General features: G+C 46.2%; 2 protein-coding genes across 2 annotated transcripts in view; both read left to right on the top strand.

Annotated features, from left to right (window-relative positions):
• The first annotated feature begins 675 nt into the window (after positions 1-675).
• Positions 676-13255, top strand: Fbxo43 (F-box protein 43). Its single transcript, XM_028884496.2, has 5 exons — positions 676-987; positions 2609-4061; positions 7630-7732; positions 12416-12619; positions 12713-13255. The coding sequence occupies exons 1-5, from the start codon at positions 900-902 to the stop codon at positions 12959-12961; spliced, it is 2097 nt and encodes a 698-aa protein (XP_028740329.1). The 5' UTR covers positions 676-899; the 3' UTR covers positions 12962-13255.
• Positions 13256-25345: 12090 nt separating this feature from the next.
• Rgs22 (regulator of G protein signaling 22) overlaps positions 25346-26362 on the top strand; it is a 137536-nt gene continuing 136519 nt past the window's right edge. The window contains exons 1-2 of the mRNA XM_028884482.2: positions 25346-25451; positions 25781-25809. Of these exons, the coding sequence (XP_028740315.1) occupies positions 25427-25451; positions 25781-25809 (54 nt within the window). The 5' untranslated portion in view covers positions 25346-25426. The remainder of the gene's footprint in view (positions 25452-25780; positions 25810-26362) is intronic.

Below are 26362 nucleotides of genomic sequence, written 5' to 3'. Positions count from 1 at the left end.
ACGAGTTCAAGTCCAGCCTGGACTACACCTGACACTGTCTCAAAACAAACATAAAAACAAAACAAAACAAAAAAAAATGAGGGTGTGTTGTTGTTGTAGTCTTGCTGGGTTTGGTGGGGGCACCCCTGTAATCCTAGCACTTGGGAGATGGAGGCAGGAGGATCAGGAGTTCCGGGGCAGCCTTGGCTACCTAGCAAGTTAAGTTTGAGGCCAGCCTGGACTCGCTGAGACCTCTGCCTCTCTCTTACCCCCAAATCAAGTAGTAAGGAAGTCAGTCATGGGGTGGATATCTATGACTTTACCATCCAGAGGCAGTTCGGTTGGCAGGCTGCTTTGACATGAACGCCTGGGGAACTTTTCCAGTGCCGATCCCCAGCACCGCACGGTTTCTAACAGGCGCAGCCCCCAGGGGGCACCGAGTGATGCTGGGCGGGGCAGGGCAGGGCGCTGGGGCAGGGCGCTGGGGCAGGGCGCTGGGCAGGGCGCTGGGGCAGGGCGGGGCTGCGACGGCGGGGCGGGCCGCGGACCGAGGGAGGGGAGGGCGGCGTGCACGGGGCGGGGCAGGGTGCCCAGGTGGGCGGCGCGGCCCAGGTGCGCCCGCCCGCCGCCGCCCGCCCGCGCCGCTCCCCTCCTCCCGCACGCCAGGGTGACGACCGTTAGCCCCGCCCGCAGCAGACGGCGCGGCAGCTCCCGGGCGGTCGGGCCTGGAATCGGGGAGGTCCCCACGTCCACGACTAGCGGAGGAGGAAGGCCGGGGCGCGGCCGCCGCCCGGGACGCGTCCCCAGGGGCTGACCCTCCCCGCATGCCGCCTGTGCCGGTCCAGCCGTAGCCGTCGGGGCGCTGCTGCGCCGCTCGGTTGATTGCTCAGGTTTTTCTCTTTAAGTGGTTGTACCTCGGCATGGACTTTAGACGCAAAGACCAGAGGCTTAGTTACGTGGAAGCCCGCCTTACTTTGACATGTCTTAAGAGCTCAAGGTTGACTGATGGTAAGGCATCACACATGAACGAATGAGGACGGCTGCCTTAACTAAGCCGTTCTCTGGTGATTGGACGTTGTCATTTATAGATAAGAGTTCTGAGCCCTTTATCAGAACCTGCTTTTTGTTTTGTTTTTAAGTGAGCATCAAAAAGGTTCGTTTGAGCCATCAGTCAACTGTTGGGTCAGTACAGTCAGCCAGGCGATCTGTGGTTGCGTGAAAAATTTCCAAAGTTTTGAAGCAGGCATTTTGGGGTACAGGAAAGATGAGAATGACGGCAGCAGACAGCCTGTGGTTTTTCGGGGAGAGGGAGCATATCTGGGCTCCCAGTTTATCCCCAACGGTTTCGGCTTCGTTTCCCAAATCCTAGGCTGCTGAGACACCTAGTGGTGAAGTAGCAGAACGGGTACATTTTAGAAGGCCGCTGGCCACGTGGAATAAAAACAAGCTTTGATCCAACTTCAACAAACTGCTTGAATTTAATATTTTTTCAGGAGAAAATGATTAATGAGATGAAACATTATTCCTTAATATTTGGGAGACAAAAATTTTTGAAAGTATAATGCAATTTGTTGAAAGCAAAGTTTAATCATCTTGACCTCCTGGGCATCAGGGGTCAAAACTGTCAAAAAAGAGTAAAGGTTAAAAATTACTTTACTCTGCAAAAATGATCTTCTAATATTGTGTTTACCATAGTAGTTTCTGTAATATTTGTTTTTTACTCATATATCTAACTTATGTAACATAGATCACCAAATCCACATGGTATGAAGAATCGACTCCCAAAAGTTCTTGTCTACTTCCACACACACCCACAAATAAATGTGCATCACACTCACGCACAAATAAATGGAAAGAAAAAACAGTGATTTTTAACTTTTTGTTTTATTTCTAATCATGTGCATGAGTATGGGGCCCACAGAGACCAAAGGAGGGCAGCTGGAACCAGGATCTGACAGCTGCCTGATGTGGGTGCTGGGAACTGAACCTGGGTCCTTCTCAAGAGCAGTATGAGTTCTTGACCTCTGAGCTGTAGCTCCATTCTCCCACAGTGATTTTTAAGTGGCTCCAGAGCTTTGAAAGAAATAACTACCTGGACACCAAGAAGTTAGAATACTAAAACTATTTTTCTTCAGTGAAAAACTATACAGTAACAAAATAATCTGAAAATAAGGCTGTTATGTTTTTGTTAGGAATATTCCAAGAGTTGGGCAGTGGTGGCACATGCCTTTAATCCCAGTGCTCAGGAGGCAGAGGCAGGCGGATGCCTGTGAGTTCGAGGCCAGCCTGGGCTACAAAGCGAGTTCCAGGACAGCCAGAGCTTACACAGAGAAGGCCTGTCCAAGGGAAAACAAGACAAGACAAGAACATTGCAATAAAGTATCTGTGCCCGGTGCTTTGTCTGCAGTTGTCAAGCAGTCGGGATATTTACATCTGGTTTTCCAGGTGTTGTTTAAGTAGGAAATATACGATCGTATATTATGAGGGTTTAGTTTTTAAGTAACTTCTGAAAAAATCGTTTTATAATTTCCCATTCTCTGTATTTAACACAAATAATATATTTTGGTGTAAGCTGCTTGGCTTCTCATTGCAAAGAAAGGATAAACTTGTTTTTACTTTGTTACGACAGAGAGCTCGAAGATGTCCCAAAGGTACTCAGCCAGCCAGGGAGCAGGCAGCAAAGAGGACTCCCCTGTTGCCATTGCCAAGTGGTCCAGCCTCAGAGATTTTTGTTCCACATCTTCCTTCCAACATAGGGGCCATCGTGAGCTCTCGGGGACTTGCAGCTTCATCAAGAAGGAAAAAGACCCGGTGTTAACCCATGAGCATCTTGAAACGCCAAGCCGAGGCTCAGCCAATCCTGCAGCATCTCCCAGTCAAGGAAAGAAATCTGTGTTCCCAAGGAAGGAGCAGGGTGGAAGCCCAGAACTCTGTGAGACTCCTAAAGTCAAAAGAAAAACAAGCTCATTACGCAGGCGGCTCGACTTATCTTTCACTTTTCTGAAGGGGGATTCTGATCCACAAAGCAGTTCCCTGGAAAGCAGTGGAAGCCACGTTCTTAGCCTAGAGAAGCACATCCCAGCCAGCACTTCAGGTTTCCCAAAGCAGGACAACCTCAGCCCATTAGTTACCAGCAGGATAAAAACAGAGGATGTGACTTCCAGCAGTCAGAACTCAAGGTTAAGTTTTTCTCAGCATAAGACTTCCACAATTGATGATTCCACAGGAGAGTGCGGCTTATTCGAAGTAGAGTGCCTGTCTCCAATTCAAGGCAATGATTTTAAAGGTTCTATCACACACGACTTTAGCGATAGCAGTTTAAGTGTTAGTGATGAGAACACATGTCCTGAACTTCTGGGCTCCTCTGGTAGTCAGACAACCTACGGAGCAGATGTAACCACATCTGTAACTCCAGTAAGTAGTCTCATATCAAAAATTAGATTTAAAGGGGGCCAGACATTTTCTTCTACAGCAGAAGTGAGAGACAGTGTCTCCACCCCTGAAGACAGTGGTTTTAGCTCCCTTAGCTGGGATAAGTCAGAAGATTCCCTTTCTGACCAAGAGGGCTCTTTGCAAGAACTGTTTCAGAAACGCAAGGGAACTCCCAGAGTGGGGAACCTCGTAAAAAAGCCAAAGCATCTTGGAAGGCTGAGAAGACTGTCTACTCTGAGGGAGCAAGGCTCCCAGTCAGAGGCGGAAGATGAAAAGCAGGTGAGTCCTCCCGACTCTGAAACACGAGTGGACGCAGCTTCTGGCATCTTGGAGGGTCAGGGAGGCTCCGATGAGAAGATTGTGGATGCGGCTTTAAGCTTTAAGAAGTTATCAAATACGCCAGCCTTGCAGTTAGTGCATGAGCTCTTTATGAAAAGCAAAAGGAAGCGATCCCAGCAGGAGAATGACCAGGAGTTCTTTGAGGAAAGGGATGATGGGAAAATAGACAGACTGCAGCGTGTTCTGGCCGGATTGATTGGCAAGAAGATGGGCATAGAACATCTGGATATCTTGACAGAATTACAGTATAGAAATCTGAAGCATATTTTAGCTATGGTTTTAGATTCCTTGACTTCAGAGAGTTTATACAGGTAAGAAATAAAAACTGCTCATGAAAGAAAACTTTCATCTTTTTAATTGGTGTTTGCTTTGTTGTTTTTCTGTCTTTGGTTGTATCACACTACATAAGAGGTTAGTTAAATGACCTCCTGAGTAGAGATTGCTAAGTAATTCCTTCTCTTTAAATGCAAAATAATGGTGCAGGCCTGTAATCCCAGATACTGAAGAGGCCGGGGCAGAAGGATTGCTCAGGTTCAAGGTCAAGACAAGAAAAATCAAGATGATGTTGGTGGTGGTGGTGGGGTGTGTGGGAGCCAGAAGTCAGTCCATATTCTTCAGTCTTTCTAACTGCTCTCCACCTTACCTTTTGAGACAAGATCTCTTACTGAATGTGGAGCTCACCAGTTAGGCTGGCCAAGCTCCCAGGATCCTCCTGGCTCCACCTTCCCACACTGGGATTACAAGTGTGTGCTGGGCCTTTCATGTTGATGACCCAAACGCAGGTCTTTTCGCTTACGCAGTAAGCGCTTTGCCAACTGAGCTGACTCCCCAGTGCCTCCTACACTGCCACTGTGCGCGCATGTGTGTGTGTGTGTGTGTGTGTGTGTGAAGAGGAGAGAGAGAGAGAGAGAGAGAGAGAGAGAGAGAGAGAGAGAGAGGGAGGGAGGGAGGAAGGGGGAGAGAGAGAGAGAGAGAGAGGGAGAGGGAGGGAAGGGGGGAGGAAGGGAGAGATGGGGAGGGCAGATAGACAGACAGACAGACAGGGTCTCTTGTACCCCAGGCTAGCCTTATACTCACCATGTAGTTGAGGATGACCTTGAACTTCTGATCCTCCTGCCTCCACCATTCAGGCTCTGGTGTTACAAGGTGTGTGCCACCATGCCCAGTTTATTCCACAGATTTTTAAACGTTTTATTTAAAAATTCACATCCCATTGTCAGCTACAAATTGTTTTAAAGTTATAATACTTGACCAGAAATAAGAGAAATAATTATGGTAACTGAGAAACCATCACAAAGCATGGATGTTATTATTTAGTCCAAACGCTAGAATCGAGAGAACTAGCTTGCTTTCATCTCAGGCTTTGGTCTTCAGAGGCTGTGGATTTGTGCCTTGTTCCCTCTGTTGTTAGCACAGCAGAGAGAGGTCGTTGTGTCTGAGGGATTTGGACCTGAGGACCTTGTGTCCACAGATACTGTACTCGGAGGGGCTTGCAGAGACTTGGGGGTGGAGGGTGGGATCAGCTGACAATGACCACAAGCAAGACTGCATTGCAGGGCCATCGCAAGGCAGGATACTCCGATGTCACGCCAGCGAGAAGAAGCCATGTGGCAGTCAGTGACCCTCTTTAAAAAGATTGTAATTATTTGCATGTGGGGATCAGAGGACCATTTACATCAGTTCCCCTCTCTAGTGTGTGGGTCCTCAGGCTTGGTGACACCCCCTGCCTCGTGGGTCTCTTTCTTGATGGGAAGGTATCAAGTGTGGATTATGTCCTTGCTGTTTTTATGGCTGCTGCTTCCAAAGCCCGTCTTTGCTTTTCTCCCACACGTTTGTTTTAGGCTATTGTAGAAAGTTACATATTTTGTTGCTAGAAGTCTTCTGAGGTATCTTGTCTACCTGTGTAATTTGCAGATGAAGAAACATCCCTAGATAAATAAAACACCTGCAGCAGTCCAGAAATAGATGGAGGTCTACCCCCCTGGGCTCCAATACCCTCCTGAAAACTCTTAATGTTCTGCCCCCTTTCAGAGTATATTTGGTAAAGCACATGTTGGTGTAACCCAGATGGATAACATATGCACATGTGTGTGCATCTGTATGTGTGTTTCAAAGGTGTTCAAATGGTAAGTTGTCTTAAAAAAAATGAACATGGCTGAATACAGGAATGTTGTTTTTAAATGCTGGAGTATTTCAATACAGGAAAGTCAGAGCGCTGGGTGACAGTTAGGTGGCTGCTTATGTGAACCACTGGTACTGGTCATACATCAATGATTTTTGCCTCCCCTCCCTGTGGAGTATTTGCAGCAAAGAATGTGTGTTTATGATCTTAGTGGTAGTCTTTTTGATAACATGAGGGATGAAGATGAGATAGTTATGGAGAAGTGTGTGTGTGTGTGTGTGTGTGTGTGTGTGTGTGTGTTATGTGTGTGTGCACTAGTGCATGCCATGGCATTCGTGGAGGTCAGAGGACAACTTTGTGGAATCAGGTCTCTACTTCACTTTTATGTGTGATGAGACTCAGGTTGTCACATTGGCATGACCCTTGACTTTATCCACTGAGCCAGCCCCTGGCCCTGGGTGACTTTCTGCCCACCTCTTGTGTGAGGTAAAGCATGTAGATTGATTTAGAGAGGTGATGCCACCTGCATCACCAAGGCAACGTAAAGCAGTGTTGATAACTGGAACGTTGCCTGGCCCTCAGGGTGAGCACCTTCTTTCCTAGTCTTCTGGTCTCTTTCCGTGATTGGCTAAATTAGAACAAGAAAGAAAGACTAACAGTTCTTTTCACTACGTAGCTGTTGAGAGATAAAGAGGTTGAAGCTGGGCTCTAGCTGCTGCCGCCGCCGTGAGCTTTGTGAATAAAATAGACACTATTGGCAACAGGCCTCTCTTCAGCATTAGAAACAGGACCCTATATGATTAACTATGGTGCTCCCACCAATAGGATCTATTATTTGTCACCTGTGCTTCTGGTGAAGGGCTATTCCTATGTTCATTTGGCCAAAAGTGGCAGATTTGCTGGGTACAGGAGGACAGGAGGAATCAATGTAGCTTCTCATACTAGATGATAATCATTTGCTGCATGTTGTGTTCCAAATTTATATCAAATATCACATGAGCCTAACAGGCCAGTGGCCCTGAACTCGGTGTGTGTACCCCAGCCTGGCCCTGAACTCAGTGTGTGTACCCCAGCCTGGCCCTGAACTCAGTGTGTGTACCCCGGCCTGGCCCTGAACTCGGTGTGTGTACCCCGGCCTGGCCCTGAACTCGGTGTGTGTACCCCGGCCTGGCCCTGAACTCGGTGTGTGTACCCCGGCCTGGCCCTGAACTCGGTGTGTGTACCCCGGCCTGGCCCTGAACTCGGTGTGTGTACCCCAGCCTGGCCCTGCATTCATGGCAGTCAGTCCTGTCTCATCTTCCCAAGTGCTTGGATTAGAGCTCTAAACCACCATCCACGGCTTACGTTGGTTTGCAGGGCCGGCAGTGTGACTCAGCAGGTAAGATCACTTACCACCAATTCTGATGGTCTGAGTTCAGTTCCTGGGACCCACACGTTGGAGAACAGAACTAGTTGTCCTCTGACCAGGCATGTATGTGCCCTTTATGTACAAAAATATATTTTTTTAAAAATTAAATGAGCATAAATGGAAGAGTGATCTATCAAGATAATACCACTATGTGCTTAGTGTTTTAATAGGACTTCTTTCATATGGTAACTCAATCTGAAACAGTGAGTTGATCAAATCATATTATTATGTAATTTTAAGCTTAAATTTCCTGTTCAAGAGCTTTAAAATTATGTTTATTATTGGTTATCTTATAAGAAAATTTCAACCTTTGGAGAACACGCAGTAACAGACTGATTGTTTATTGTAGTGCTTGGAATGTCAGCAGAAACTGGCGTGAAATTGTGGCTCAGGATAAAAAGGCAAACGAGAGGAGGAAACGCTATATCACACATCTGAAAGCAAACACTCAGGTAATGTGCAGGACGCGTCCCCAAAGTGGCTTGTGGCTAGTGACGCCACATCTCTGAGCTCCAAGCTTGGTCTTTCTCTCATCTGCCAGTCTTTTGCTTCCATGTAGCAAACATTCCCTTAGAAGTTCACTTTTTCTAAACTCTTCCCACCTAGTTCATCAGTGCAGTAGAGAACCAAGCTGTTTCCACGGTGGACTTGTTAACAGTGTTCAAACACCAGTGGTTTTCCAGGGCCTCTTCATAATGAGATGCCCTTGAAGCGTTTAAGAACCCAGTGTTTTAAGCACACATTGCATGCCAGCCATTGTACAAGTTGCTCAGATCACCATGGTGGACGTCTCTGACGACTCTGACATGGCCCCTGCTGCTTGGGGGTCATGTGCTGGGACGGCACAGCTGGACGGGAGACTGTAGCACAGGTGTGCCTAGAGAGTCTCAAGTTCTCCTCGACATTTCAAAGACTGTTGAACAGGTCCTTGGGAATCAAAAGGAGACCTTGCTGAGACCTGGGCCAGGAGTTGCAGGTCAGTGAGGCAGGCAGGGCAGGGTGGCCCAGGAGGGTGCCCTTGGCGGGTTGAAGGGTAACTTGTCCTCCTTTGAGGATTTGAGTCTTATAGAAACTGTCACGTTCATCACAGAGACACGGCTTTGTGTCATAGGACGGTGGAAGCACTATAATAACTGGGGTGGAACATGATCTAAACAAGTACAACCATCTAAACGCACATCTGCGGATCTCTCTTCCCGTGAGATACTGGGGACTAATGTCAAGTAAAGCTCCAAGGAAAAGTTTTCTCTTGTTACTGTGAGGCGGCATCGGGGCGAATTCTCAGTGTCTGGCTGCTGACAGCTGTGGCACCTGATCCTGGGGCCACCAAACAGTGAAGCCGCTGACATTATAACCACTTCCTTCATGTGTTTTTTAAAGTGTGTGCCTGTGTGTGCTGCACACTCGCATTGGCAAGCATGTTCTCCTGGGCCACAGCACACACGTGGAGGTCACCACACAAGAGTTGGTTCTCTCCTTCCACCTGTGGGTCTTGGGGAGGTCAGAAGATAAGAGGCTTGGTGACAGGCCCCTTAACACGCTGAGCCATCTTACCAGGCCCCACATAATGTTTTTAGAGACTATTGTCCTATGTGTGAGGGACAAGCTTTAAAAAATAGTTTCAAATAGTTGGGTGGTGGTGGCACATGCCTTTAATCCGAACACTTGAGACATAGAGGCAGGTGGATCTCTGAGTTCAAGATCAGTCTGGTCTACACAGTGAGTTCCAGGTCAGCCAGGACTACACAGTGAGACCCTGTCTCAAAAAGAAACTTTTTTAAACAAGTACCTATTAATATTTAAATTGCATACTCCATCACTCCATTTTCTACCTAATTTCTCTAAGGAAAAAACCTGGTTGTGTTGGCAACCATCTGGTAATTGCAGATAAAATATTTGACCCTCACATCTTCACCATCATTTAAAAAAGAAGAAAACTAGCCCGATGGTCATGGTGCACACCTTTAATCCAAGCACTTGAGAGGCAGAGGCAGGCGGATCTCCAAGTTCAAGGCCAGCCTGGTCTACAGAGTGAGTTCCAGGACAGCCAGGGCTACACAGAGAAACCCTGTCCCAACAAAACAAAAACAAACAAACAAATGAAGACAAAGAGGAGGAGGAAGAGGAGGAGGGGGAGAAAAGATAACCTTGGAGGAGGTGGAGGGGTGAGGGAGGGGGAGGTGGAGGAGGGGAGGGGAGAGGTGAGGTGGAGGAGGGAGGTGGAGGAGGGAGGTGGAGGAGGGGAGGTGGAGGGGGGGGGGGAGGGAGGTGGAGGAGGTGAGGTTGGAGGAGGTGAGGTGGAGGAGGGGAGGTGGAGGGAGGTGGAGGAGGTGAGGTGAGGTGGAGGTGAGGGGAGGGGTGAGGGGGGGGGGGGGAGGTGAGGGGGGTGGAGGTGAGGTGGAGGAGGGGGGGGGGTGAGGTGGAGGTGAGGTGGAGGTGAGGTGGAGGAGGTGAGGTGGAGGAGAGGAGGTTGGAAGAGGTGAGGTTGGAGGAGGTGAGGTGGAGGAGCAGGTGAAGGCACTGCTGGCCCAACAACGGGATCTTGAACTCTCTCAGGTTGTCTCATGCCTTCTGCATGCGGTGGCGCATGCGTGACCCTGCCACATGTAAAGCGATGTCATAAAGAACAAGGCACCTTTCCCTCCCCCTCCTCCTCCGAGCCTCCCGTCTGGCTCCTTGAAGGCTGCGTTGCCTGACATGTTTGCTCCCAGAGCCCCTTCCCATCACAAGCTTTCAGAGTGAACTGGAGTATGGGTTTATTCCAGAGTTCCCCTCTCTCCTCTGGCACTGTCCCGATTGCTTCTGTAGACAGTGTCTGACGCTGTATTCCAGAACTCACGGTGTAACTCCAGGATGGCCTCGCCTTCCTGAGTTCTGGGGTTACAGGTGTGAGACTGCACACCAGGCTTCTGGTCTCTGCTTCTAGTTCTCGTATTCCTAGGCAATGTACTTGGAATGCTAGTTGCTATTTTTTTATTTTTTGAGACAGTATTCAGTATTTCTCTGTGTAGTCCTGGCTGTCCAGGAACTCACTCTATAGACCAGGCTGGCCTTGAACTCAAGATTCACCTGCCTCTGCCTCCCAGGTGCTGGGATTAAAAGCATATGTCACCATGCCCAGCCGAAATTTGTTATTTTATCTGGAAGGGATTCAGTTAGTTTTCCAGCCATTCAACACTAGTACCTCTCCCTCCACCCTCCTCTCTGGATCACCTTCTCCTGTTGTTAAACATTTGTGCTTTGTTTTTTGAGGGGGGGGTTCTCATTGTGAAAGCCTGGAACTCTGTATGTAGACAAGGCCAACCTTAAGCTTATGGCAATCCTCCTGCCTCTGCCTCTTGAATGCTGGGACTACAGGTGTGTACCACCATGTCCTGCTTAGTATGTTTGCATGTTTGCGTCTGTGTGTGTGTGTGTGTGTGTGTGTGTGTGTGTGTGTGTGTGTGCATGTATACATGTGTACGTATGTGTGTGTGCCCATGTGGAGGCCAGAGGCCAATGTCAGGTGTGTTCCTCTTGCTCCCTACCTTACTTCTGTGGCAGACCATCTCTCATGAACTGGGGCTCAGCAGCTTGGCTAATCTGGCCTGGTCCTGCGCTCCAGGGACCTGCTTGTCTCTGCCTGCCCAGGACTGGAGTTGCAGGCACGGACCACTTTGGCCAGCTTCTCCCTGAGGGCCAGGGATCCCAACTCAGCTCCTCACACTTGCTCAAGCCCTTTCCTCACTGAGCCAGCTCCCCAGACTGTAAACAGGGTTTCACGGAACTCAGACTGGCTTTGAACTCACTTTGTCCCTAAGGTTGGCCTTGAACTCCTTGGCCCTCCTGCTTCTGCCCCTCCAGTGCTGGGATCACTGTACAGCTCAGGAGACTCCCAAGAGAAGTACAATTACAGGTGAATTGTGAAGAAACTCATCCAGTGTGTTCATCCTGATAGTTGGCTCGTCTTGCCTGTTTTTTTAGAGAGACATCCCCCCCCATTACAACCTTTACAACAAAGTACAAGACTATAAAGATCACTTATTGAAAATGCTTTTCTAATTATTTTTTCCAATTTTATTGAAGTATCTAATTGAAAAAAGGACCTTGTATACTTTTAAGGTGTACAAGCCAATTAACACGTTTTTTGACGGAACATTTGAATAATGTGGGGATCTAGTTCAGATGAGAGATGCTTTTGCTCCTTTAAAAATATCAAGGCTATATAAAACAACCATAACAATGAATCAGAACCAGATCTTTGCAGACCAGCCAAAGACCCTGGGTTATATGACCTCAGCAATCCTTTGTCCAACATGTGCTTAAGGTAAGAATTGCAGATTCCATGGCAGACTTCGAAAAGATTCGCCCCTCCCCCAACTCCCTCTTTTTAGATATTGGCTCTAAAATGGATTGCAAACTATGCTTTGTAGCCCAAGGCCATTTTAAGAAATGTCACCTGTGTTCTCAAAGTAAGTTTGATTGGAACAGCTCTTCTCTTGGGTATTTCTGCTGTCGAACCCAGAACCGAGCAGCTGCGGCTACATGGTCTACAGTCTAATGTGTACCATTTTATACCGTCTGACTCCATAGAGGAAAAGTTGGCCAATAATAAATAAATGACTTAAATGGAAAAGTAATTGACCATATCCACAAAAAAACCAAAAAGCATTCTTTTCAAAATTGAGAGAGAGAGAGAGAGAGAGAGAGAGAGAGAGAGAGAGAGAGAGAGAGAGAGAGATCATGACCACCCATGCCAAGGCTTGAGCATGGAGGTCAGGACAACTTTGAGGAGGAGTTGGTTCTGGCCATCCACCTTGTTGGTACAGGATCTCTCTTGTTTAGGCTGCTGTGCTATAGACTCCCAGGCAATTCTCCTGCCTCCACTTCCCATCTCACGTTCATGACCACATCGGGCTGTCATGGCTAGTGCACTTCCCTGCAGAACTATCTCCAAACTTGTTTTCTTTGACTTAAAAGTTAGGTGGGAAAAGACTGCCTGCCCCCAGCTCCGCACTGATTAGGAGAACGAATCCAGGGGAAGCCCCTAGTGATATAACCACTCCTAAACATTGAAATCCAGGCCAGGCAGAACGCTGTCTTGGCTTGGGAAGTTTCTGATTTTTCAGTATCGCTTCTTCCCGTCTTTACTACAGGGGGCTGTGTTACATGTTCAGGATGCTGCCACTCGGCTCCAGCTCCTAAGTCGCTCAGCCTTAAGATCGGTGCAGGCACAGGCACAGGCACCCACCTCTCAGAACGAGCCAACGCCAACTCTGTCCCCTTGGGGAGATGTTCTGACGCCCGTAGCAAGTTCTTCCTTCACGCACCTGAGGAGTAAACAGGAGCAGTTCGTAAAGGTGAGTGTGGATCCCAAGTTATCGGAATTATAGTGTGGCATAAAGTGATGGCGGAGTTGCACTGGAAGACTGAGTGTCCTGCTTCCACTGCAGGTTGCCAGGACTCTTTTCAGTGACGAAGCGTTAAGACCTTGCCCAAGGTGCCAGTCCCCTGCGAAGTACCAGCCGTACAGGAAGAGGGGGCTGTGCAGCCGTCTGGCCTGCGGCTTTGACTTTTGTGTGCTTTGTCTGTGTGCCTACCATGGGTCTGAAGAGTGTGTGAGAGGGTCGGCAAAGCCACGGAGCAGTAGAGATGCTTTCCCAGGCAGTGCCCAGAGCAAGCGGAATTTAAAACGGCTCTAAAGAGACTGAGGAGACACCCCCTGCTGGCTGGCCGTGCTCTGTCTGACTTAAAATTATGGCTGTTTTGAACACATGCAAATCTTCCCGTTGATGACAGATGATGATTTATTTCCTGTTTTGTATATGTTATAATGCATACCATTGTATATTTTCTTTAAAGTGATTAGTTTTGAGAGAATTTTATTTTACTATGTCATATTCCCACTTTATATTATAACTTAATATTTTAAATAAAGAATTTTCAGGGTTGTTACATATGTGTGTTTTACTGCTTCATGTAACTTTTAAATTTGTGCATTTCATAACTATGTGTTGAAATGTTCTTCTATTGTTTTTTTAAATAATTTCCCAAATAATTTGAAAAATATTTAACTTTAGACCAGTGCACTTTCAGGTTTAGAAAATGAGCTAATGGCTGAAATTAAATATAAATAAAATGTTTTTACAAGTTCCATCAAATGCAATCCATAATTTCAATCCTTCTCTTGCTATTTTAGTAGACGTTTGGCTCAGTAAAATTTACTTAATACTAATAATTTAAATGTCAATTATGGAGACTCTGTAGTTACTCACACAGTAAGTTACTCATACAGAATTTTATTAACAAACTCCTATAAGTCACACATTTATAATTAAATACTTAAAAATTCTGGAATTATAGCCACAGATTCTAATATTTTGAAAGATTTGGACTGGGTAGAAGAGACGGGTTTTGAATAGGAAAATGTATGAAGTCATTGCTAATGGATGCTATAATTTGTGTATGTAATGTACCTTTTTCCAAGAATAATTTCAGTGGCAAAAAAGAGCTAAGTTTTATTTGAAAAATTAGTATAAGAAGGGACATTTTTTGTTTGTTATTTTGAGATAGGGTCTCACTGTGTAGCTCTGGCTGTCTTGGAACTCACTCTGTAGACCAGGCTGGCCTCGAACTCACTGAGATCCACCTGCCTCTGCCTCCGGAGTGCTGGAATTAAAAGCACCTGGCCACAAGAGGGGAACTTTTAAAAAAAATAATTTTATTTATTTTTATTTTTATGTGCATTGGTGTTTTATCGGCATGTATGTCTGTGTGAGGGTGTCGAATCTCCTGGGACTGGAGTTACAGACAGTTGTGAGCTGCCATGTGGGTGCTAAGAGTTGAACCAGGGTCCTTTGGAAGAGCAGCCAGTGCTCTTAACCACTGAGCCATCTCTCTAGACTCATAAGAGGGAAACTTTGAGAACAGATTATAATTTGTGTGCTTAGGTGACTGCTGTATGAACAATATGTGTGTGTGCATATTTAAATGAAGCTCTTAACACATTATTTAGGAAAATAATTCAAGTGTTTAAGATATATATATATATATATATATATATATATATATATATATATTCTATTTGGTTTTAATTAAGTTGAATGTCTTTTTTTCCCCCTTTCTTTCTTTCTTTTGATAGACTTTTACTTTGTATGTAGCTCAGGCTGGCAAGGAAGTCACTACATACTCAAGGCAATCCTCCTGTCTCAGCCTACTTGAGTGCTGGGATTACAGGCCACCATACCCATCTTGGTATCTGTTTAATTTCCTGAGACATCTTCTGCACCAGGATCAATGTACTAATTATGCTGTAGTCTTCACTGTTTGCTGCAGAGGCTTTTAAATGTACTTTTTAGGAATTTACTTCAGTCCTGATTCTCTTACTTCCTCTTTGAACTGCTCACTCACTGGGCCGGTTCAGGCTGACTGCTTCCTTCATCCCTCAGGGGAGGGAGTTTAAGGACAGTATACTGGGAAGCTGCCCAGAGACTCCAAAGGGAACAGCAGTTGGTGCTGCTGCTCATTTGGAGACGTGTGGGGCAATAGCACAGAACCTGGGGCTGAGTGAAGCGTGGGGTCAACGTCAGAACTGCTCACAAACTGCCTGGCTGAACACAGATGCACACGCCACTCACTGAGTTGCTAAGACTCTGTTCTAAGCCCTTCCTCAACGTGATTCCAAGAACGTATCTATTAGAAGCTGCTGCCCTTAACTGCTGAATCATCTCTCCAGCCCTGGAGGAAATCATCTTACTCCTTTTAATACAATGGAAATTGGGGGTCAGGGAGATGACTTTGTGTCAGGCCACACAGGCAGCACAAGGTCAGGGTTATAGCAGAGGTAATCTGCTGTTGGTGCAGGACAGAGGTCTTTGCACAGCTGTTTGAGAACTCAATACATGTGTGATTACAGTGCCTTAAATGGAAGGTGGCTTTGCTATTAACAATTTTTTTGGCCCACTAGGGGAAAAATTCTAATTACAAATAATTCTACTTGAGTAATTCCTCCTTTCCTGCATGACTTAAAAACTCTATCATTCAAAACTGTAAATGAAACCGGGTGTGGCAGCAAACCCCCATGATCCCTGCATGTGAGGGCCGGGAGTCCATAGTCATCTTTGCCTCCATAACGCATCTGAGGCTGACCTGGGCTGTATAAGACCCTGTCTCAAACCCAAAAATGAAACAAAAACAACAATCCGCCACCACACTCTGCTTTCCACCCCACATCCTCATCTGCTGCTGGCTGGGCGAAGGGAGAGGCGAGAAAGACTCACCGAGCAGTTCTGTGGGGCCGCTCCATGTTCCCACAGGGCTTCCAAAAGAAAGGGATGGGGACCTTGGCTCATTCCTCATTCTGTTTCACTTTTTAAAAACAAGGAAATAAAGACCACTGCTTCCGAGGAGAAGCAGTGGAACGTTACCTTTCACTGTTGGTGTAAGAACGTTGAATTCCTCTCTCCACTTGCCATGGTCAGTCTCTTTGACAGCCTTTATAGCTGAGGCAAGAATATTCTATTGAGCTGACTTGGGGAAAAAGGCAACAAACTGTGTCAAATATGAAGAAAAAACAACAAAAGCAAGCTGATCATTTCATGCTAGCTTTCCCGTGGGCACGAAGAAGGGTATTGAAATTTACTGAAACTTTTTAAAGCACTAGGTTTAATTGTGGGTTTATTAAGATTTAAATTGCAAGGTATTAAAGCCACTTTTATGTTGCTAGCTTTGAAAAACCAACAACAAGAAAAAACAAAACAAAACAAAAAGCATCACAGGTTCTCATGTGGACCAAGCTGGCCTCAAACTCTCTATGGAGCCAAGGATGACCCAAGTACCTGTAGGTGTGTGCCGGACGTCTGGGTTACGGGATGCTGTGGGTTGAACTTGGGACTTCGTGTGTGCCGAACAAGCAATTCTACCAACCAAGCCACACCTCTAGTCCGAGACATTTATTTTAATATATTTGTATTGAATTTTTTAGAATTTCATATATGTATACAATGTAATTTATACAAGAAACATTTTGATACCTTGGCACTGTTAAATTAAGTTCTTCTGAAATACGTTTATTTTAGATGATGTGTAGATTTGTATCTGTGTATGGGTATGTGCACATGAGGGCAGGTGCCTGACGGAACTGGAGTCACACATGTGAGCTGCCCACGGTGGATGCTGGGACTGAGCTCGGGTTCTTTGCAACTACCAAAGCTAAATTCTAGTCCATTGGCTTAACCAATTGTATATATCACAGTTATAAATGCATGACACAAAGATTTACTGAGGATTTTGGCACTTAATAAATTACATTCCTGTTTCTGCTAGTTCTTTTTTTTTTTGTTTTGTTTTGTTTTTTGTTTTTCAAAATAGGGTTTCTCTGTGTAGTTTTATTGCCTTTCTTGGAATTCACTCTGTAGCCCAGGCTGGCTTCGAACTCACAGAGATCCACTTGCTCTGCCTCCCGAGTGCTGGGATTAAAGGTGTGTGCCACCACCGCCCGGCTATTTCTTTAAATTATTTATGTTTAAAATAGTATTTTGAAAGATCAAATTACCCACTCATTTCAAATACAGCAGTTAATTTTTCAAAGAGAATACTAAAACATTTCACTAGGGGGCACCAAAGACTTATTTATGGCGATAAGGGCCTTCTACAAGTAAGTTCAGCTTTTATGAGTTTGACACATACTGTGACATTTCCAAATAGGAAAACTGTTTCTTTACTTCATTTTAAAAAAGTATATATAGAATAAATTTGGGAAATAGTTATTACTCAGTTCTTTTGACTATCTTGAAAGTGTGTGATATTTTCCAGGATGCTAACAGAGCACTTTGTTGGTGGACACAGATGTGTGCTTTAACTGTATTAACTTGCCCACCAGACCTGCACCCTGGCTCCCTCATCATGGACAGTGGAGATGGGCAGATGAGCGTGCACTGTGAAATGGTGTCATGTTCCTGCAGGAAGCAGGGACAGGGCGCAGACCTTAGTCACATCCTGACATTCCTGCCAATGTTCTCAGCAACGTCTGATTCCAGGTTGTTTGTACTAAACCGTGGCCCACACCGCCTGCCTTCCTTCTTCCTTCCTTCCTTCCTTCCTTCCTTCCTTCCTTCCTCCCTTCCTTCCTTCCTTCCTTCCTTCCTTCCTTCCTTCCTTCCTTTCTTCTTTTTTTTTTGATGTTTGTCTTTTCAAGACAGGGTTTCTCTGTGTAACAGTCCTGGCTGTCCTGGAACTCTGTCTGTAGACCAGGCTAGCCTTGGTCTACAGAGATCCTCCTGAGTGCTGGGAATAAAGGCTGTGCCACGACGCCCAGCTGCATGGCTTCCTCTTAAAGTCCAGACTGAGCATCTCTCCCACTATCCATTCTGCACACTCTATTCCAAACAAGCTGTTTGAGCTCCCCTGTGTCTTCTCTCTTCTTCCTTCTCTTGCCGTGTAGACTTAGACTCCAGCTGTCCCATCCTTCCTGCCCGTCTGTCATCTGATCTCTCCAAGGTGAAAATTTTACCTTCCTTGAATCTCGTGTTTATCTTTTCTTTGTGGTCCTCTCCATGTCTCACTGGTGTTAAAGCCTTGTCTCCCACCATTAGCGAGTTCTTGGAGGGCAGAGCTCTAACCTTTCTCCCTCCCTCGGCAAAGTGCCTCCTGCATGGTGGACCGTAGAGAGGCTTAGCTGAGTGGCCGCAGTGATAAGAGCTGGTTGCCACGTGACATGAGACTTTATCCACATCTCATTGTCCTCCTCCAGCCAGTAGCATAGGAAACTTCAACTGCAGTTATTAATTTTCAGTCATTTTCGAGTGAGTCAGAAACGAGACACCACATCTTTGCTGCCCTGATTCCACCATGTTTCATTTTCCGATCCCTTTCCACCTGTGCCAGGGCCGTTCATTCTCCCCCTTTGGTGTCACCCTCTCTCCTTGCTTCTCCACGGGGTCACAGCGGGTCACCTGCTTCCTGTCCCAGGCTGGCTGTCTCCTTCAGGGCAGCTGGAGCTCCTTTGTACGGTAATCTCTGCACGTTCCGGCCTTTCTGTTCCTTCCCAGCACAGTGATCCTCTGATCCACTGTGTTCCCGGTCCTTAGTCTGGACAGACGTCCTGTGTCTGGCAGAGGTCTTTCTTTATGAGCTTACTCGTCTTTGCTGAGGTTAGGAAGGCAGAGCAGAGTGAGGCAGGGAGAAGGGACCACTCCTGTGACAAAGGACTCTAACATGCCCCGTTTTCCCCTTTGCTGTCAGGAAGTGTAAGATGCTGTCTCCTTCCTCAAGCATTGGCATGGTGCCTGTATGGACCCTGTCCTGCCTCAGGGACCTCTGTGCTCATTGCTCTCTTCCTTCTTAAAGACTGCTTGCTGTGCTTGTGGCTTCAGGTGAATAAGTAAGAAATCTGAGTCGTTGGGCTTCCTCCCTGCCCCCAATCACTGATACGTGCATAGAGCATGGCGTTTTGAGACAATATTCTTCCGTAACTTTGAATAATGTGTTGGTTTCCTCATTAGGTAATGTTGTTTGAGTGGAGAGATTAGATTGCTCAGAGGTTAAGAGCACTTGCCCCTTCTTAGTAGGACCCAGGTTTGTTCCCCAGCACCCACATGGTGGCTCACAACTTTAACTCTAGTTTGTTATGGAATAATCTTTTTGTACACTGTGAAGATGTGTCTTTGCCAAGGCACCTTCTGCTTTAATAAAAGAGCTGACTGGCTGGTAGCTAGGCTGGAGGTATAGGAGGGACAGCCAGACAGAGAATGCTGGGAAAAAGAAGGGCAGAGTCAGACAAGTTGCCAGGAGACACAGAGGGAACAAGACATGTTGGAGGACAGGTAAAGCCACAAGCCATGTGACAATACATAGATTAATAGAAATGGGTTAATTTAAATTGTAAGAGCTAGTTAGTAATAAGCCTGTGCTATTGGCTGAGCATTTATAATTTATATTAAGTCTTCATGTTGGTTATTTCAAACTGAATGGCAAAAAAGAAAGGTCCATCTACACTAGTTCCAGGAGACCCCATGCCTTTCTTGCCTCTGTGGGTATCAGGCATGCATATGGTACACAGACATATATTAGTGCAAATATTTATAATCTTAAAAGGGGTCATTGGTTTAGTACATATTTATTGAGCATTTACTGCATCATGATGAGCTTTGTTCCAACTTTTTAGAGATATCAGAGATATCAACTTAATTCAAAATAATCCCTTAAAGGTACCAGAGAGATGGCTCAGAGTAAGAGCACTGGCTGCTCTCTCAGAGGACCTGTGTTCAATTCCCGGCATCCATGTGGCAGCTCACAACTGTCTGTCACTCCAGTTTCAGTGGATCTGATGCCCTCTTCTGGCTTCTGTGGGCACTAGGCATACATGTGGTGCACAGACACACATGTAGGCAAAACACACTACACATAAAATTATCACTAAGAGCTTTCAAATTCATTTTCAAAAAGGAAAGTGAATTTGGAAAGAAGAAACACAGGGTGAGGGGAGAGAAGAGAAAAACAGGAGGTGCTTTCTTTAAAACAACAACAGCAACTGTTTTGCGCATATGAGTGCTTGCCTGCATGTCTATCTGGGCGCCATGTGCATGCCTGCATGTCTATCTGGGCACCATGCGCATGCCTGGTGCCCAGGGAAGCCAGAAGCAACAGAAGCAAGCACTGGGTCTTCTAGGACTGGAGTAACAGATGGTTGTGAGCTGCCACAGGAGTGCAGGGAATCGAACCCAGGTCCTCTGAAAGAGCAGCAAGTGCTGTTGACCATGGAGCCATCTCTGTGGCCCCAGAAAGTATTCCTTACCTGTAAAAAACATCACAACATCCTAGAGTAATATTAGCATCTTCAATATTCGCATTGACCAGGAAAGCGTTAAAAATGAAATGGAATTATCTCATCAGTGTGGACCAGAAACAAGGCAATGGGGTGGGATATATTGACAATTAGAGCAAATCTAAGCCAGCAGGTCCAGATGGTAGTGAACTTGGGGTAAGTTAAGAAATTGCCTAATGAATATATTAAACTAATTATGTTCTTCCAAAAATTATAAACTGTTAATTTAGGAAGTATGAAAAAAAATTCCCTGGCATTTTCCAACTAAATGCCATGTGGGTGTGTGTAATTGTTTTCCAATATAGATAAGGTATATAATTTAACAACAGAAAAAGATAATAGTAATCAAGAGGATTGTAGAAATACTTGATGTATAAACTTTCTAGTCTTGTTTTTAAATTTCTTTCCCATGCTGGCAGTTATTTCAGGGCTTGGAGAGTGGAGATGCCATCATACAATATTACCCGCTGAGGCACTGTGCAGTGTCTCGGAAAACACTCCAGTGCATCCACTGCACATTCAAATTGGCTTGTAGTCTCTCGGTGTGGCAGCAAGACAGTCCAAACTGGAACAGACCCGCTGAGAACTGTGGCCGGCGTCCACCCGCACTGCCTGTGGTTTTCAGGAACAACGCAGGCGAGGGAGGGGATCGCTTTGTGGGGAAAGGCAGAGAGCGCTCCGTTGGGGTCTCTGCGGAAACTGTGGCACAGGACGCTGAAAGTGGGTTAGCTAGTATCGAGCACACGTCCTTGGGGCTAGTTTAGGGAGCAAGTGGTCTTTCTCTGGTTGGTTCTGAGTTAGACGTGGGGGCACAGTTATAGAAGCTGGCAGCTATGACCAAGTCCAGACTGTTCTGAGCCAACAACTGTGTTTTAGCCTGCAAGGTGGATTGCTGCAGGAGTTTAGGTCAGAGTTTTTTTATCCCAATATTAGGTCACTTTTTGTTCATTTCTATATCCAGATGCTCGGCCATGTTCAATGTCCTAAATGTCAAAAACTAAATCACTATCAAAATTAATATGGAGTTCATATTTGTTCACATTCAAAAAACTTGGGAATGGGGCTTAGGTTGGACTCTGTCCCTCCAAAGCCAAGGAAGCACACAAAGCACAGTCACACAGGTGACTGCAGGTGTGGCCATCACTTTCTCCCGAGCAGGCTACATAAACCAGTCCACACGCACACATCAATGCCTTAGTTCAGAAGCTTGCCTCTGGGGCATTTGGTGGACGCTCATATTGAAAACCTGTATTTTTCTTTCTCTAGAAAGTTAATATGGTGTCACTTCTATCCGTCTTGGCCACATAGCTCACTGCTTCATGGTTTCAGTTGTTTCTGGGGAGATGATGATGCTCTCCTGGGCTCTCTAAGGGGAGCTTCCAGTATACTAGGAACCTCTATGCTAGGCTTTCTCAAACCCTTTGGGGTTTCTGATTACATTTCTCTAATTAGAAAATAATAAACTGAATTCCTGTTCATGTAGACTTCGTTTCTAAAGAAGACGTTTGTTTTAAGCTATCTTGGGTATTTACAGATTAATTGTGGAGAAAAACCACATTTATCATGTGGGTTAGGGAAGGCAGAGACAGACTATAATGCTCTGAAAATCAAGAGAACCAAGTCATCAAGGAGATGCCACAAAACCACTTCACACCCAAGAGGAAGAATGTCAGAAGTGTTGGTCAAGGAATATAGACTGGTATAGACAGTCTGGAAAATGGCCTGTTATTTCCTCAAAACTTTAAGTGTAGAGTTACCAGTTGACCCAGCAGTTCTGTTAGGTACTTAAAAGTCTGCACACAGAAATCCATACAAGAATGTTCATGACATCGTTATCCCTAAAACCTAAATGTCCACTGATTAATAAATGGATTAAGAAATGTGCTATAAACATATAACAATACTATCTATTCATAAAAATACAATGTGCCTGAACCTTGAAAACATTAAGGAAGCCAGACACAAAAGACCACAAGCTATGTGATCTCATTTATGGGAAGTGTCTAGAATGGGTTTGATAGAGACAGAAGGTAGACAGGGGTATATAGAGATGGGGATATATTTGAAGTATTGTGACTTCTTTGAGATGTTAGAAATGTCCTAACTTTGCCTGGTTGTGCATTTCTGAATGTATTAAAAGAAACTAGTGAGTTCTACACTTAAAATGAATGGAATGGGTGGTATATAAACTATATATCATTAAAGTTATTATAAAAATAGTCTGGGCATTTGGCTTCAAGTTACTGTCTTTGTGATCCCCGTGTTTTTTAATCTTGGGAGTTTGTTTGTTTGCTTTTTGGAAAAAGCCATACAATACCGCCATCTGTCCTGGTTGGAGTTGCTGTTGCTGTGATGAAGCACCATGAGCAAAGGCGACTTGGGAGGAAAGGGTTGAGTTGGCTCACACTTCAGCATCACTGCATCAACGAAGAACTTCAGGACAGGAAGAGGGCAGGATGCTGAAGGCAGGAGCTGATGCAGAGGCCATGGAGAGGCGCTGCTTACCGGCTTGCTCATCATGGCTTTCTCAGCTGCTTTCTCATAGAACCCAGGGTCAGCAGCCCAGGGATGGCATCACCTACAATGGGCTGGGCCTTTCCACATCAATCACTAGTTAAGAAAATGCTCAATAAACTTGCCTACAGCCGGATCACATGGAGGCATTCTCTCAGTTGAAGCTGTCTCCTCTCTAATGACTCTAGCTTGTGTCAAGTTGCCATTAAAACTAACACATCATCTAAGAGCAAGGGCTTTGGAATGTGAAAAAAAAGTAAAAAAAAAAAAAAAAAAAAAAAAGGTGTCAGTGTAAATTTTTTAACCTCTCTTTACCTCTCTAGATCTGTTTTCTAAACTAGAAAATGAGAACAATGCTGAAATGCTGTTCTGCTGAGGTTCTTGTTCAGGGTTCCTGGTAAGAGGGGGCAATACATGAGGCACCATCCGTGTTAAATAGATGTACTCATCAATGCGGCTGTCTGACCAGAAGGAACACGCATGCCTATGAGCAGAGCACAGTGCTCTAACTGCAATGAGGAGGCCACACAGAGGCTCATCTTAACCAGTAGCCACTCCACGATATGAGTGTGGTGCAGAGGGAGAGGCTAGCCAACAGAGCATCCTCCAAAATGCCCAGGGTTTACTGTCTGGTGGTGGCACACGAGGGCATGAGTCAGTGACTTCAATGTTATTGTGGCTTTAAGGTGTGGGTTTGCAATGGATAGACAAGAACAAGGGGGGAACCCAGGACAGGAGTCCATGGGAACATACATATGGCAGGAAATGTTCCCAGGCTGAGTCCAGAAGAATGCTCCTGGCAAAGAAAAGACCAGGAGGGTTTCTCTGGTGGCAGGAAAAAAGAAAAAGAAAAAGAAAAAGAAAAAGAAAAAGAAGCTGATTTGTGTGCTGATTCTCAAGCTAATATCCCACATCCTGCAGTCCTGTGTCAACTGCAAACTCAAAATCTTGGCTTGGGGACTTCTTTCCCAGTGACCCTACAGTCTTCAGTATCTCCACTGACGACAATACTCCTTTGTTTGTTCAGACCAAAACCTTCAAGTATCATTCCCACATACCTCTTTCCCACATCTAACTTCTCAGATCTTCTGGCTCCATTCTTTAAAATCTATGTGTATGTATCTTAAGTATGTGCATTACATCCTTGTGGGAGTTAGTGAAGGCCAGAAGAGGTGTGGGGTCCCCTGGAGTTGGGGTTCTGAGCCACCATGTAGGGTCTGGGGGTTGAAGTCGGATCTTCTAGTGCTGGTCGATGCCACACCATCCTCTAGCATCCTCAGCTCTTACCTGCCTGTTCCTGAGCTTGCCACATCCTCTGGACAGCATCCAAAGTGGTACTTGGGTCATGAGAGCCAACTGATAAAACCAGGATTCGCTGGGTCCATGCAGACTATGAGGAACCCCTCATCTCCCTTCGCCTCGCTGGCCCTTCCTACCCCTCTCCCTTGGGTTCATCTGGCTTTCTGGTTTTGCCTGGCAAGGGCAGGGTTTCACTTTTGTCTTTTTTCTATGTCATACTGAAAGAGCAATAAATACAAGCAGGCGAGCAGGTGTCCTGCTTCCTTGGAACACAGGCACCCATTGTCTCCAGGGCACACAAATACCTGCCCCACACTGAGGAGGCAAATGGGGAGCCACTGAAGGTTCTTAAGTAGGTCAGATTTGCACGGAGATAGCTGGTTTTGCTTTCAGCATGGATAATGGATTTAAGGAGAACTCCTAGCTGGAAGCAAAGACTGGAAGACAGACAAGTCAGGATGCTTTTACAACAGACCAGATGGGAACCAGGACTAAGGCTGTGTGTGACTGCTAGTGGGAATGGAGAGAAGGTTCCAAATACAGACATACTGTAAGGTAGAATTGGCTGAATCCAGTGCATGCTGAATATGGGGTTTGGAGGGAGACTCCCAGGTTTCTGGCTTAAGAGATGTATTATCTGATCTTCTGTCGTTTAGTTGAGACAGGTTCTCATGTAGCCCAGGCTGGCCTTGAACTCCTGATCATTCTGCCTCCACCTTCCTAGTGCGGGCTTTGGGGGTCTTTGCCACAACCCTGGCCAGAAGATGAAGCTCGGAGACCCGCTTTGGGGATGGGGTGTGGGGTGATAGGGTGCGGTGGAGCGGTTCAGTTTAGGCATTGGTCTTGGAAGCATTGCCGGGGAGGCGTAAGCCACCGCTGTCGAGCCTACAGATACAGACATATGTTTTATAAAATTTTTTTAATATTTAGAATAGTTAGTTTAAATTTTCTCTCTCTCTCTCTTTTTTAAACATTCTTTCTTGTGGTTTTGCTTCACAGTAGCCCAGGCTGACCTTAAACTCTATGTAGCTGAGGACACCCCATAGCTCTTGATTTCTCTTTCCACCACCGCTCAGCTGCTGGGATTACAGGTGTATGCCACCACGCCCAGCTCTCTTACCCTGTTTTCCAGAACACACATTACAGGACAATCTTAATTTGTGATCTCCTGTTCGGGTAATTTTTAATGGTCTGAGTTCATGAAAGCGCATCGGTCATAACACGGAGCCAGGGGGATTACCTTTTGCCACAGGCGTCTGACCAAGTGTGTGGCTTTACTAAGAAAACTGCGGCCTGGCTCTCAGGTCCTTTCTCATGGGTGAGTCCCCTTCGCCCTGGCGGCCTTTCATCCTGGGAGCGCGGCGGTCTCCACAGTAACGGCCATTCCCCGGCCGCCACCCCCAGCCCAGCCTGGCATTGTCCAGCTCCATGGCAACCCTGGACGCGCGGCAGCGGGCAGCCCCAGGCCGTGGCGCAAGGCGCCGGTGGCTCCCGGACAGCGGGGTCCGGCAGCGGGTGCCCCGACGGCGGCATGCCGGAGAAGCGGCTCTCGGCCGGTAGGTGGGACCCGCAGCCCCGCGCCCGCCCCGCGCAGGCCCTGTGCCCGCGCCTTGCTATAGTCTCCATTTGCAGCTGGGGACCTTGGGCTAGCTCCAGGGTCACCGTGCGTTCCAAGCCAGAGTCCAGAGCTCTTTCCTCCCCACCTCCCCACCTTGAATTCTAGTTTAAAATCTAATCCATGTGCGGATAATGAACATTTTACTGAGCTCACCGGGAGTATTCAGCAGGGCGAGGCGCTGCCCTACTTCATCCGAGTATTTCACTTAGTCTAAAGGGAAGTCAGATGGATCTGAGTGCTCAAACGTAACGTTTTGTCTCGTTTCAGACCCGCCAGATATTACAGAAGAAGATTTTGTAAGTATAATTTAGAGGGGCTACTTAGTGTTCCCCCCTCGGCTTTTGTTTTCATAGAAAAGATTAGATGGTGGAAGAGGTGTGTGCTTTTCCTTTTTGCCATTTCAGTTAACACTTCGGTGAGAACAACGCACAGGCCTGATTTGTATAAGGATGTCAATCATTGTCAAAGCTGTTTCCTGTAAAAGGGCATTTAATGTCTCGTACTCCCAGAGTCTCCACCAGGGCAGGCTTATCTCCATGGTTTTGTTGTGATGTGCCGGGCAGTTCCTGGCTGCAGTAAACATTAATATACGGCATTGAAGAAAGGGGTCGATTCAGTGGTGAGGTGGCTCACGTTTATAATCCCGGCATCAGAGATGGGGGCAGGACTGGGAGTTCATGCGACAGGAGACCCTGCTTAAAAAACAAAAACAAAAAACAAAACTCTGGGCATGGTAGTGTGCCTTTAATCCCAGTACTTGGGAGGTGGAGAGGAGCGGCAGATCTCTGTGAGTTCAAGGCCAGCCTGGTCTACAGAGAGAGTTCCAGGACAGACAGGACTACTACATAG

The sequence above is a fragment of the Peromyscus leucopus genome, chromosome 20, assembly GCF_004664715.2.
Source record: "Peromyscus leucopus breed LL Stock chromosome 20, UCI_PerLeu_2.1, whole genome shotgun sequence".
Lineage (NCBI taxonomy): Eukaryota > Metazoa > Chordata > Mammalia > Rodentia > Cricetidae > Peromyscus > Peromyscus leucopus.
Note: the sequence above shows the minus strand (reverse complement) of the source record. Positions and strands in the feature narration are given on the sequence as shown.

What these genes read in the sequence shown, in the direction of transcription:
- Fbxo43 (XM_028884496.2), top strand. Translation starts at nt 900, where the DNA reads ATGGACTTTAGACGCAAAGACCAGAGGCTTAGTTACGTGGAAGCCCGC. An exon ending in ACTTCAGAGAGTTTATACAG is followed by an intron (nt 4,062 to 7,629) that starts GTAAGAAATAAA and finishes TGTTTATTGTAG; the next exon opens with TGCTTGGAATGTCAGCAGAA. An exon ending in ATCTGAAAGCAAACACTCAG is followed by an intron (nt 7,733 to 12,415) that starts GTAATGTGCAGG and finishes TCTTTACTACAG; the next exon opens with GGGGCTGTGTTACATGTTCA.